General features: G+C 35.1%; 1 protein-coding gene across 1 annotated transcript in view; it reads right to left on the bottom strand.

The window, feature by feature from the left end:
• Positions 1-843: 843 nt before the first annotated feature.
• The window catches only part of LOC107566511 (MAM domain-containing glycosylphosphatidylinositol anchor protein 1-like), a 159,516-nt gene continuing 146,713 nt past the window's right edge, over positions 844-13,646 (bottom strand). Inside the window, exon 15 of the mRNA XM_016251960.1 lies at positions 844-969. Coding sequence (XP_016107446.1) covers positions 844-969 — 126 coding nt within the window. The remainder of the gene's footprint in view (positions 970-13,646) is intronic.

The raw sequence follows: 13,646 nt of genomic DNA, 5'->3' as shown, positions 1-13,646 counted from the left end.
TCTTCCATTCCCATCAAACACACACACACACACACACACACACGGACAAATTAACTGAAACATTTCATTTTTGTTTGGGACGTCACAATCAGCAACGGACAAAATTTACACAAACTGAACTCCAGCATCAACACCAATAACAGTGAGAAAACTCCCTAAGGACTGACTGACTTTAAAATGTATGAGTGTGAATTTAAATTGAATTGGCCACATCCCACAGGAAGCTGAATAACTCGATGCCAGGAAAGTACGTCTCCGTACTCCGTGAGCTACCGAACAAACCTATCGTCTATGAAAACCCATTGATATGAAGCTGGATATGTGTGGTGCTAACAATCAAAAGCATCAGTTTTCAAATCGCCCAGCATATTAAAAATGTTTTGAAGTTACGACATAATACTCTTCAAGTAATTGTGCGAAAATTACGCTTTATTCATCGAAACTCTGTAAATCATACTCTGTGTGAAAATTATTTAAAAGGTGTCGGAGTTTTACTGCCTCTAGTGTTTTTTTGGAAACTGCAGTGATATGTACTTATTGGTACGTATTTCGCGTCTTGCAAAAATGTGCCCCCAGGTACGTATTTGCCATGAGACCGGGTAGCAAACAGTACTTTCAAAATGTTCTCCACTTGTGTTCAACAGAAGAAAGTAAGTCTCGGAACAACATGAGGATGATTAAAGGTCAGTTCTCAGTGCTGTTTCATCCCTCACAGGCTTTTGTCTTTTCCTTTGCTTTAAGATCTGTACGCTAACTGGTAATTTGGCTTTTAGTCACTCAGTCATCTACATGAAGGGGTATAATGAAGTTCATTACGGAGAGGTGTTTTGTGCTGTAGAAGTGTCACTGATGGTACAGACCTGTTTTGTCCACGCTATCCTTTTGTTTGCATTTCCCTTTGGTAACGGAAACGTCATCGATAGCGATGTCGCCCTCAAAGCCGTTTCCACGGATACCTTCGAACACCACCTGACAAAAAAAAAAACGCGAGTTAGACAGCCGTCTCGCCCGTGACACGTTTGCTCTGAAGACACTCTAGTTCATTAAAACGGACACATTTCTTCCATTCCCATCAAACACACACACGCACATAAGGACAAATTAATTTAAACATTTCATTTTTGTTTGGGACGTCACAATCGGCAACGGACAAAATTTACACAAACTGAACTCCAGCATCAACACCAATAACAGTGAGAAAACTCCCTAAGGACTGACTGACTTTAAAATGTATGAGTGTGAATTTAAATTGAATTGGCCACATCCCACAGGAAGCTGAATAACTCGATGCCAGGAATAGGAATTATTCATTGTAATTCCACAAATTCAACAGAACAGAAGCTTTCATAAACAAGCTTTCTGACAAAAATAGATAATCATTTATGTTCTGAGTAATTATGCATGTTTATTCCTTTGTACATAGTAACTGATTTGACATAATTATCCAAACTGCTGTCAAAGCAATTAACATGAGCATCAAAACAGATTTTAATTTGACCATACAGCACCACAAAATGTCCACATTATTATTTTCAGATACATTAATAAAACATAAATATGATGACATTATGTGTGCATACTGCATATAGCAGACGAAATGGTAGAAAAACATAATTTTGAATATTAGTTCGAATTTATTACAGACCCTAGTGAACACCATAATAAAAAAAACTGAAGGTTTTTTTGTTTTGTTTTTCACAGGGCACATTGAAAATAACACAGTACTATATCAAACATTTGTACAGTAAGTTATAAAAATTGCATATTGGCCTATTCTTGGATTCTTTGCTGGTATTTATTTTCTCCCCATGTAAGCTGCGTTTGACTGACAGTTTAATTAAAGCAGCTCTGAAGCTCACTGCAGAGACCTAATCAGATGCATGTCAGCGTTACGTTCACTCTAACTGGAGTTTACAGAATTACCCCCTCCCCAGACACACACACACACGCACCTCTAAACCCCAGCCGGCAGACTAACGCACAAGTAATTGAAATGTATAAATGAGCAAAAGTGAACAGAGCGATTCGATACATTTAATCCACCCACAGCCCCTTAAAACAGATCTAAAGCAATTCACACTTTCTCAAACTTTGCAGAATGGGCTTTTAGTTTAGCTTTAAGGTTAGAAGAACTTTTGCATAACATGGACAAGATTTGTAGAGCTGTTATGGGCACAGGAAAGAGTATGGAGGCCAGGGCTGTTAACTAAAACGGTTTTGTTTTGTTTTTTGTTTTTTTAATTAAAATAAAGCAGAAATTAAACAAAAATATAAATTTTAGATAAAAAAAAATGAAATAGTTTGAGCACTTAAAATAAATAAATTAAATAAAAGTTGTTGTTGTTCTTTTTTTGGAGAGTGTATATGATTATTGGGTAACACTTTACTTGAAGGGGTGTGCATAAGACTGACATGACACCTTCATAATCATGACATGACACATGTCATGAATATGAAGGAGGTTTTATGCATGTTTATGACAACTGTCATTAAGTGTCATTTGCTCAGTTATGTAATTTTTAATGCAAATATGACATTATTTGACCTAACCCTACCCCTACCCTTACCCCTAACCATAGCCCATAACAAAGACATCTCAAACAATGTCATCTTTGCGTTAAAAATTACATAACTGAGTGAATGACACTTAATGACAGTTGTCATAAACATGCATAAAAAAACCTTCATATTCATGACATGTGTCATGTCATGATTATGAAGGTGTCATGTGCACACCCCTTCAAGTAAAGTGTAACCGATTGTTTCAATGTGATTTGAAGCAGAGAGGCAGTATGACGGTTTTTATTCAGCCGAAAAATGACATTTTCTAGCATGGTTCACACACTTGACCAGGTAAAGATAGCATGCATTGCTAAGTGCACACACTCTTGACCCGCATGCTTTAATGAACACAACACACAGACACACACACACACCTGCAGCATCACCCCGGGCTCCCACGGTGCCCAAATGAACGAGTGACTCTGAATAAATAGCAGAGGCTGAGCGGGATCAAGGGATGAGGGCAGATGGGTAATTTGATTAGTCTTGTGTGTGTAAAACAGTCTCTCTGTCTGTGCTAATTGGCTGCGGGGCCACAGTGGACGCCGGGTGACACGACATCATTAGGGCAATGTCAAGCAGCACTCCATAAGCATATCTGCTCACCTGAATATATATTCATGCATTACAAGCCCAGACTCTCAAACACACACAGAATGCATTTAACTCGCGGTACACTTCCAGAATTACAAGGTCACTGTAAGCATAAAAACACGCTCAAAGGGCAAACGCAAACATGCAAAACATGCACAAAGAGATCTCGCCATAGTCTGTTGTAGCAGTAATTGGTAGGTGAGGCGATGTGTGTTTTCTCTCTGTTTGTTAATGCAAATGGCTTCCTCTAACGGGCAGAGCACAGTTGACTTTAGTGGGTTGAGCTCATTAGGAGTATGACAGACCATTCACCTCTCACACATGAGCTCAGATGCCAGCGGAGACAGAAAGAAACAATTATGCGCAGCGTCTGAGAGGCGTAGGCATGCAGATGCCTCTCCAGCTCCATGTTCATTAGATTGGGTGAGATAGAGAGCAGCGTGCAGGAGCGGGGGAGAGATGGAGCTAAAGCAGAACTTAAAGAAACAGTTCAACCAGATTCTGTCGCTCTAGCTTTTGTGGAACGCAAAATGTGAAGTTGCACAGAATCTCGCTGCTGCTCTTTTCCATACAAAGACAAAAACAACAACCTGGGGCTGAACTTACATTTTGGTTCATTTACCACATAAGACTAGTGTATGGCTTCAGAAGACATTCACAAATATAGTACTTTTTTTAAACCAGATTTATGCATATTTATCCACAGCAACTTGCAAACAAGGAGAACAAAAAAAAAAACAATTCATTCAAAATCCTATTATATAAAAACCCAAAATTGATCATAGAAATACATGCTTTTAGTGTTCAATAGTTTGGAGTAATTCAGATTTTCAAAAGTGAAAATAAAAACTTTCATACTGCTTCAAATGATTCATATTTCAAATAAATGCTGTTCTTTTGAACATTATGTATTTAAAGTTATAAAAAAAAAAAAAAAAAAAAAAAAAAATTTTCCAAAAAATTATAAATAAAAAAAAAAAAACCATAAAAGAAAAAAAAAAAAAAAAAAAAAAAAAAAAAACAGTTTCCACAAAAATATTAAGCTAAACAAGAACAACTGTTTTCAACACTGATAATAATGATATTGTATTATTTATTTTTGCTTTGCACAGCAAATCAGCATATTAGAATGATTTCTGAAGTATCATGTGGATGTGGAATGATGCTGAAAATTCAGCTTTGCATCACAGAAATAAATTACATGTTAAAATCTACTGAAGTATAAAACTGCCATTATGAATTGTAATAATATTTTACAATTGTTTAATTTAAATACAATTGTTGAATGTTTAATTTTAAAAGTAGTGTTATCAGTGAGAATTAATTTTTATATTATGGTGTTATATAACCCTCCTTCTCATAATGTTTCGTTTTACCATGATTTTGATGAACTGTTTAAATTGTTTAATTGTCGCACTGAAACAATTTTACTGGAAGATTTGAATATAAATTGAAAAAAAAAACGTACAATTATTGCATATAAATATAAATTGCATCAAATGATAATGAGTCCTACAAGAATAACTCGAACTAGTAAAACATTGATAGATTTAATTTTTTACAAATAAACCAGAACAGGTTACAAAAATGTATAATTTGTTAACAGGTCTGTCTGATCACAACTTGAAAATAAAACTCAGAAAATTAACAAAACAACTATTTCAGAGCCGTTTTTTTGGAACCAGAGTTAATAATTCACAATAATAACAAACTGGGAGAGTATATTTCAGATTGATAATTTAAATGTGAGTGATGTGATTTTTTGATTGACACACTTGCAAATATAATCCAGAAGTTTACATGCCCCTTTAAAAGCAACAGGAGAAAAGTTTTGTTTTGCCTTGGATAAAAAATGATATTCATCAGCTAATGAAACAGAGGAATCTGGCACTGAAAAAAATCCATATCTACAAAACAACAAACAGATATATTGATCTTTAAAGGTTTAAGAAATAAAGTGGTTAGTGAACTGAGTAAAAAAGCAAAGTCATCTTATTTCATGCAGTTGTTTGCTGACGCACAGGGCAATAGTTCACTTATTTGGAAACATATGAATAAATTAACCAATCTGAAATTTAATCAAAGTAAAGGCATAATAAAACTGAATATAAATGGAAAGGTCAGTATTGATGCTTTGGAAATTGCTAATTAATTTAATACCTTCTTTGTTAAATCAGTAGAAGAACTTGCAACAAATTTCAATTCTATTTGTTTATCACATGACATAGTAAGAAATTCATCTCCATCTGTTTATATTTCACATGTTGATAAAGATAAAATTGGTAAAAAGTATTAATCAATTAAACAGTCCAAAAGCTAAAGATATTCGGCTTAGATGCTTCTCTTATTAAAAAACATAGTGCAACATTGGTAAGACCAATAGCTCATTTGGTAAATGTATCTATTAAAACTGGTGAGTTTCCACAAAAATGTAAAACATCTGTGGTGACCCCTGTTTTTAAGTCTGGAGAGACTGATGAGGTGTGTAATTATAGACCCATCTCAATCATTCCAGTAATTTCCAAAGTTTTAGAAAAGCTAGTGGTTAAGCAATTAATGAATTATCTGGGAAAAAATAATCTGCTAAACCCTAAGCAATTTGGTTTCTGGCCAAAATATTCAACAGAAATGGCTATATGTCATTTCATAGATACCATAAAAAGTAGTTTGGATCAAGGAAAAGTCGTGGGAGCAGTATTTTTAGACTTTAAAAAGACTGTTGATACTGTGAATCATGAAGAAGTAGAAAAGTCCATTTCTCCTGTGCATTTGTGTCCCTTTGTTTCTGGAGAAAGCAGAATGAGAGCCGGCTCGCATTCCACAAGGTTGTAAATGTATCGGGTTACCATGAAACCAGGGTCTTGTTCAGCGTCCTGGGGTGTTACAAAGTATTTGTGAAATCTAGCTAACAAAATATATATTGTGTGTTGGAGTGTTCCAGACGCTACACTAGTTTTCCCAGGTCTCCCATCCAGATACTGACCAAGCCCAGCCCTGCTTAGCTTCAGTGGGTAGCCAGTCTCGGGCTACAGGGTGATATGGCTGCCATTTGTATATAAATGATTTATCTGAAAGTTGCAAGGAGGTTGGTTGTCAAATGTATGCAGATGACACAATTATTTATGTAACAGCAGAAACTTCTCATCTGGCTGCTGAAATGTTAACCAGGCAATTGGTCAGTATTTCCCAGTGGCTGCAGGATAACTGTTTAACTTTAAATCACAACAAAACAGTTTCAATGTGTTTTTCATTAAAGAACAAAGCACTGGATGTATTTAAAATCCAAATTGACCAAAAGGAAATCAAGGAAGTAAATATTTAGGTGTCATTGTAGATTCTAAGCTTAAGTTTGATGCCCATACTAAGAAAATGTCTAAGACTATTAAGACAAATTTGAACTGTTTTTGTATGATAAGACCATGTATATATCTTAAAGCAGCTCAAATGTTTATGCATGCTATGATATTATCATATATGACCTATTGTGCGATAATCTGGGGTCAGGCTTCCCAATCAGTTGTTAAGCCTGTAATGTCATTGTACAAACAAACTTTAAAAGTAATGGATCAGAAACTAATGAAATGGCATCAGTCAAATTCTTCAAAAGTATAATTTGTTAAGTTTTGATAATCTTTTAAAGTTTTCATTTATAAAAACAGTATTTAAGTGTATATATGGCCTTGTCCCTGATGTGATCTGTCAGTTGTTACAAAAATTGACTTTGAAAAGATTTGTTTGAGTTTATTTTAAAAACTCGACTTGACTTTTGATCTCAGACTACAAATCTGAGCACAGTTTGAGATCTCTTTTTCTCCATTTAATCTCATCGCTGTCAAAGAGAAACAATTAAACAATAGAAAACTTTGTTTTTCTCTCCAATGGAAAAATTGATAGTTTTGGTTGAACTACTCCACTGAACGTGGCAGGAAGAGTTCCAGAACAGCTGCTGTAACGGAGACTCACAGTCCGGTGAATTTCATCAACCAATCACTATGGAGAGCAGTGCTAGCAGAGAGGCGAGAGTGATGGGATTTCCAGTACACAGAGAGGAGAGGTTAATGGATAACAAACACGACAAAGAGCTGAGAGCATCAGCGGAGAAACCAGCGAGCGATAAAGAGGATAAAGAGAAAAGAGGAGATGATGAGGAAAGAGCTCAAAGGGCTGTGTGAAAATGGATCAGCACTTGCAGAGTGGACGCTTTTCTCTGCTCTTCTCTCAATCTTTTCAGAAAATCATAATTAAACAAAGCTAATTACCAGCTCTCCCTCGCTCCCTGAACTCTTCCTTTGTAAAGCTCCTGGCGCTTTTGTCATCATCTTGTTTCCCCGCTGGCATCTTTCACACGGCTGTACAAAACGATTCTGCCTACGGTGACCTTTTCCATTAAGAAACGGAAAAAGGACTTTAGAGATGCGTAAGATAAACTGTGGACTTTAGACTAGATTTTGACATTTTCTGTAGTGCTGTTTGCCTGTGAAAAAGATGCCACCAAAAGTGTTATGGGTGGATTTCAGTGCATTAATAATTATATCGGTAGGGGGTTCCCTACACATCCAAGTAAAAAGAAACCACCTTCAAATATTTATGATATTAAGATCTCTAGCTATATGAAGATACCCCCATCAATGTACAAAATGTATTTATTTATATAAATTAATACCTTGTTATTCCACAAGGATACATTAAACTTTTGTGTAAACAGTGAGGACATTTATAATGTTACAAAATAAAAAATACTATTCTCTTAAAGAATTCTGAAAAAATGTATCACAGTTTGAAAATGCGCTTCGACATTGCTAATAACAAGAAATATTTCTTATGCAGTAAATCAGCATATTAGAATGATTTTTGAAGCTTCACGTGATAATGAAGACTGCTGAAAATTCAGCTTTGCATCACAGGAATAAATTACGTTTTTGAATATTTTTAAATAGAAAATGGTTATTTTAAAAGGTATTAATATTTCAAAGTTTTACAGCTTTTAATGTATTTTGATCAAATAAATGCAGCATAAGAGACATTCAAAAACCTCCTAGATGAAAATTATAGGTTGTGTCACGTAAAAAAAACAACTCCCTTTAATAAGCCTTGTGGTTTTTGGTATCATGTCAACACAAACGGTTTAGTCGTTAGTGTTAGTAGTTTGTTTAAATCACACTTATCATTTAAACTAAATACAGACCATGTCTGTTGGTGCCAGAAACCTTGACTGGGCAAAAGTGGAGTTAAAGGGAATAAAATAAAATTCTACTGAACTGCTGGATATAAAATTTTAAAAGCATTTATAAACTGTATTCTACTGAGACTGTGGTAGTAAGCGTTTATAGTTGTGTTAAACAGCCCAATACCAGGCAGGTGGCATTTAAGAGCTCTATAAAAGAGAACAGCTATACTGGGCCTTTACACGTACAGCACCAACTGGCCTTAACTGCTGTTTGAAACCGTGTCATAGATGGGGAGCAATCAAACATACACCAGAGGAGCCACGGCTACATAACTGGCAGAGTTTATGAATGTAAGAAAACACATTACACTGAATTTCTAATATTTTAACCAGTCGGTATTAGTTCCATAAACTGAAGGGCTTAAAAAGCATTTGAAAAAGACCTACTCAGACTGGACTAATTTGATATACGAAGGTAGGGTAATGATAATAATATTCATCAGAGCTTTTCTTTCAATCACGTTCGATTTGGCCATGGTAGTAATCTTCCAGGCTTTAAACGAACTGTGCGTTCCCCTGCCGTTAAAGATTACGGTGTCTTTTATCTTCTATAAAGTGGCATGAAAAAGTAACAAGTGGTAAAAAGTGATCCCATGTGTAAAGTCCTTTGAATCTTCTCTCTGCAGCCCACAGAACCATCACTGAACATTGAGCATATGTGGATGTTGATCAATGAGAAGACATCAAAAGATATACATATAATCTTTTTTTTGCACTACTAGATGCTTTTTATATTGAAAAGAGGTTGCACATAGATGTTAAAACATTGCTTTGCCTATATGTAAGACAGACAGAACTAAAAATGTTCAATAAGAATTATATAATTATATTCCAATTTATATGAAATGTAATGGAATATGGAAAATATGGAATAAATATGAATAAAAAGTTTAAAGGAACAGCATTTATTCAAAACAGAATTATTTTGTAACAATATTAGTCTTTTTCACTTTAACATATCCTTGCTATGGAAGCCCGTTTCCACCACTGAATAAAAAAAATTTAAAATGCACATAGATGTTAAAACATTGCTTTGCCTATATGTAAGACAGACAGAACTAAAAATGTTCAATAAGAATTATAGAATTATATTCCAATTTATATGAAATGTAATGGAATATGGAAAATATGGAATAAATATGAATAAAAAGTTTAAAGGAACAGCATTTATTCAAAACAGAATTATTTTGTAACAATATTAGTCTTTTTCACTTTAACATATCCTTGCTATGGAAGCCCGTTTCCACCACTGAATAAAAAAAATTAAAAAATTAAAAAGGTAATTGCGACTTTTTATCTCACAATTCTGACTTTTTCCCTCACAATTGCGAGTTATAAAGTCAGAAATTAAGTCAGAATTGCAAGATATCAACTCGCAATTCTGACTCTTTTTCTCGCAATTCTGACTTTTTTCTCAGAATTGTGAGATATAAACTCGCAATTGCGAGTTATAAAGTCCAATTTTGAGGGGGGAAAAAGACTGATATGTTCTCAGAAATGCAAGTTTATATCTCACAATTCTGACATATTAACTCGCAACTGGGTCTAATAAATTCTGACTTTTTTCTCAGAATTGCAAGCTTATATCTCAAAATTGTGACTTTATAACTCGCAATTGTGAGTTTATATCACGCAATTCTGACTTTATTTCTCTGAATTACGAGTTAATATCTCACAGTTCTGACTTTATAGCTCACAATTACGAGTTTATATCTCAGAATTCTGAGAAAAAATGACAGAATTTATATAAAAATAGCCATTACCTTTTTTATTTTATTTTTATTTTTTTCAGTGGTGGAAATGGGCTTACATACCTTGCTGAATTAAAGTATTAATTTCTTAAATCTAAGAATCCTGAAAAAGTTCCATAGATTCCAAATAAATGGAGCACAACTGTTTCCAACATTGATAATAAATATTATCATATGAGAATGATTTCTGAAGGATCTGATAAATGGCTAATGAAAATTCATCTTTGCCACTACAGGGAAAAGTATATTTTATAGTTTAAAGTATATTAAAATAGAAAACCATTATTTTAAATTGTAATATTATTTCACAATTCTACTTTTCTTACTGTCAAATAAATGCATCCTTAATGAGCATAAGAGACTTATATAAACGTGTACAAACTGTGTATATATATAAACAATAATTCTAAAATGTTTTTTAGATTCTACATTTTTATAAATATTTTAACCAACTGGTTCTTAATTAGAATCAGTTTCATTAATCAAAAAAAAAAAACCATAACAACGATTTTAATGACGTTATATATGTACATCGAGTTGTTTGTTGTTGCAAAATAAACTCAAATTTATCATAGTTCAGGACACCAATGTGTGTCTATATGGAAATTAAATTTGAAATTTGTAATGTTACAGTTATATAAGAAATTAGTTCAGAATACAATGGAACTGAATGTACACATTATTTAAGATCCAGTTCTCAACTCCCAAGAGAATCTATAACATCTCAGAGCTCCTCCAACGCTGTGAGGTCTGTTAGATCTCTGTAAAAACCCCAACCATCAATCCCGCTCAGTATAACCTCAAACATGCTGCCTGTGTAATGGATTCACACAGCCGAGTAAAGCTTTCGGATAAAGCAATGCTGTTGTGATTCTGCTTGATCCATCAGGCTTAGCGATGGGTGAGACGCCTCATGCAACGATGCATAGACATACTTCCTTTTTCTCTGAGATTCTGTGGGAAAATGATGCTAATTTATCTCAGCAAGCCTCCGCAGTCACTCGATCCACACGGCGAGAGTCAATGGAGGAACAAAGAGGAGATGAGAACAGAGCAAACAAACAGACAGTGCAGAAACACGGCTGTCTGCCGGACTTGTCAAGTCCTACTGTCCAGGAACGCCTGGATTGGTCTTTAGCATCGATTGATGGAGGCCAACTGGGGCCTGGATGAGAGGTGAGGATCTATTTACGTCTTCAATTGTCAAATACATGGCATTACTGAGTGAAATGAAAGAGACAGCACAGAGAGAGGAGAGAGGCTAGCAACTATTTTTTCTAAAAATTAACTGTGAGGAAAAATCTAGATGGTAAGTGAAAAGTGAGAGGTGAGAACAGATTTGTCCAATATAAAATCTAAATGTACCCTGTTTACTTATTCAGTTGACCCTATTCAATTATCTGAAACAGAAACAGAGTATTCAATGAGAAAAATGTAGGAATTACATACCAGAATGGAGGATTTGTGGGATCAGCCAAAAAAGAAAAGTCATGTAAAATAAAATCTAAAAATTATATAAATACAACTTTTTTTAACTAGTTACCAAGGCAACATTTCTCATTTAAACTGATGTACTAAAATAGCTAAAAACGGTATACAATAACAAAATATATATGACAAAATCTACTAAAAATGTCAAAAACACACAAAAATTACTAAAACTAACGAAAACAAAAAATAAATAAAAATTAATATATAAAAATAAACAACTGACTGAAAATGATACAAAATATAATAGTATAAAAGTAATAAATGTAGCGATAATTCTAAAATAACACTGGGGCACAATAAGACTGGAAATGTAAAATAAGAAAATAAAAAGTTACGAGTGTATTTTGATTTCATGCTGACTTGTTCCTACTCTTACTGTGCATGATTCATATTGCTCTAAATGTTTTCCTAATCTTCATCAAAATGCAATAATGTGGTCCACCTTTGCAACAACTTTTTTTCTGCTGTAATCCAAATGGGTGAGGCCAAATCCCAAAGGACAAAAAAACCCATCCCTGTCATTGTTTCCCACTGAATATTCAGTTTCACCTAGAACTTTGTCCCATTATGAAAGTCAAATGCAATTTCTTGTTGTCTTTAAGAAGCAGTAGTTATAGAAAGAATGGGAGTAAAATAATCTGACAGGACCAGGACCAGTGAACCCAGATTTAAAGGCACAATATGTAATTTTCGCCGCTGGAGGGCACGTATTCAAAATAAACAAGGCCGAGGCGTAGTTTGATGATGCCTTGACTGAGTGTGGAATCATGGGAGTTGTGGTCTTCATCCCCACAGCCGATGCAATCCGACGGGACTCGGGCAGAAATCATGTTAATTGATGAGCTAATGATTTATTAACATAGTAGAATGAAGCAGGGTGAGGCTGAAAGCCGTCAAAGCGAAACAAGGCCGCTGAACGAGTGCGACACACGGCTTGAAAGCAGCGGAGCTTTTATTATGCCACAGTCGACTGCTTCTGCTTCTTCCGGTCGTGCGTATGTGGGGTAAAGCAGCGCTGTTTTATTATACTAGATACATTGGCCTAAGTTCTGTTATTATGCTACTCTGTGCGGTCGTCACCGGTCTAATAAAACGTACAACATATTAAAGCGTCTTTGGTGTTTCCATGGTTTCTACAAAACCGGAAATCGAGGGGTTATGACGTCATTGTCAGGCGACACAATGACACTGGACACGCTCCGTGTCACTAGTTAAAATTGCTTATTTCTCTGGATTTAAACATTCTTCGAAACATTTGGGATAATGTAAGTACACAAGTCAGCAAAATATATAACACTGTTCTAGTGGTTTTTGGATATTTTAATTAAAAAATCTTACATACTGTGCCTTTAAGTGTGTCCTATTTACCAGTAAACTCTCTATTGTCTTCATTTCCGTCCCTATTGCATGTGGTGTTCATCTTTTTCTGCCCTTCTCTCTCAGTTTTCTTCACTGAATAAATCTCCTCTTTTTCAGTCCTGCTCTTCAAGCTCTTTCAATTTGTCATTTTCTCTCTCCAGCACCTTTTCTCCTCTGTGATGAGCAGTAAACGTCTCCTGGTCTTTGCAGCTGTTGTGCTGAGAGCTCAGCAGAAACACAGGTCCAGAGGAGAGCAGTAGAGCACGACTCAGCACTTCCTCAATCATCCCGCACAAGTCAGCAAAATATATAACACGGTTCTAGTGGTTTTTGGATATTTTAATTAAAAAATCTTACATATTGTGCCTTTAAGTGTGTCCTATTTACCAGTAAACTCTCTATTGTCTTCATTTATGTCCCTATTGCATGTGGAGTTCATCTTTTTCTGCCCTTCTCTCTCAGTTTTCTTCACTGAATAAATCTCCTCTTTTTCAGTCCTGCTCTTCAAGCTCTTTCAATTTGTCATTTTCTCTCTCCAGCACCTTTTCTCCTCTGTGATGAGCAGTAAACGTCTCCTGGTCTTTGCAGCTGTTGTGCTGAGAGCTCAGCAGAAACACAGGTCCAGAGGAGAGCGGTAGAGCACGACTCAGCGCTTCCTCAAT

The sequence above is a fragment of the Sinocyclocheilus grahami genome, unplaced genomic scaffold, assembly GCF_001515645.1.
Source record: "Sinocyclocheilus grahami isolate Dianchi unplaced genomic scaffold, SAMN03320097.WGS_v1.1 scaffold1079.1, whole genome shotgun sequence".
In the NCBI taxonomy this organism is placed as follows: Eukaryota; Metazoa; Chordata; class Actinopteri; order Cypriniformes; family Cyprinidae; genus Sinocyclocheilus; species Sinocyclocheilus grahami.
The sequence above is the reverse complement of the archived record's forward strand: the minus strand, read 5'-3'. Positions and strand labels throughout refer to the sequence as shown.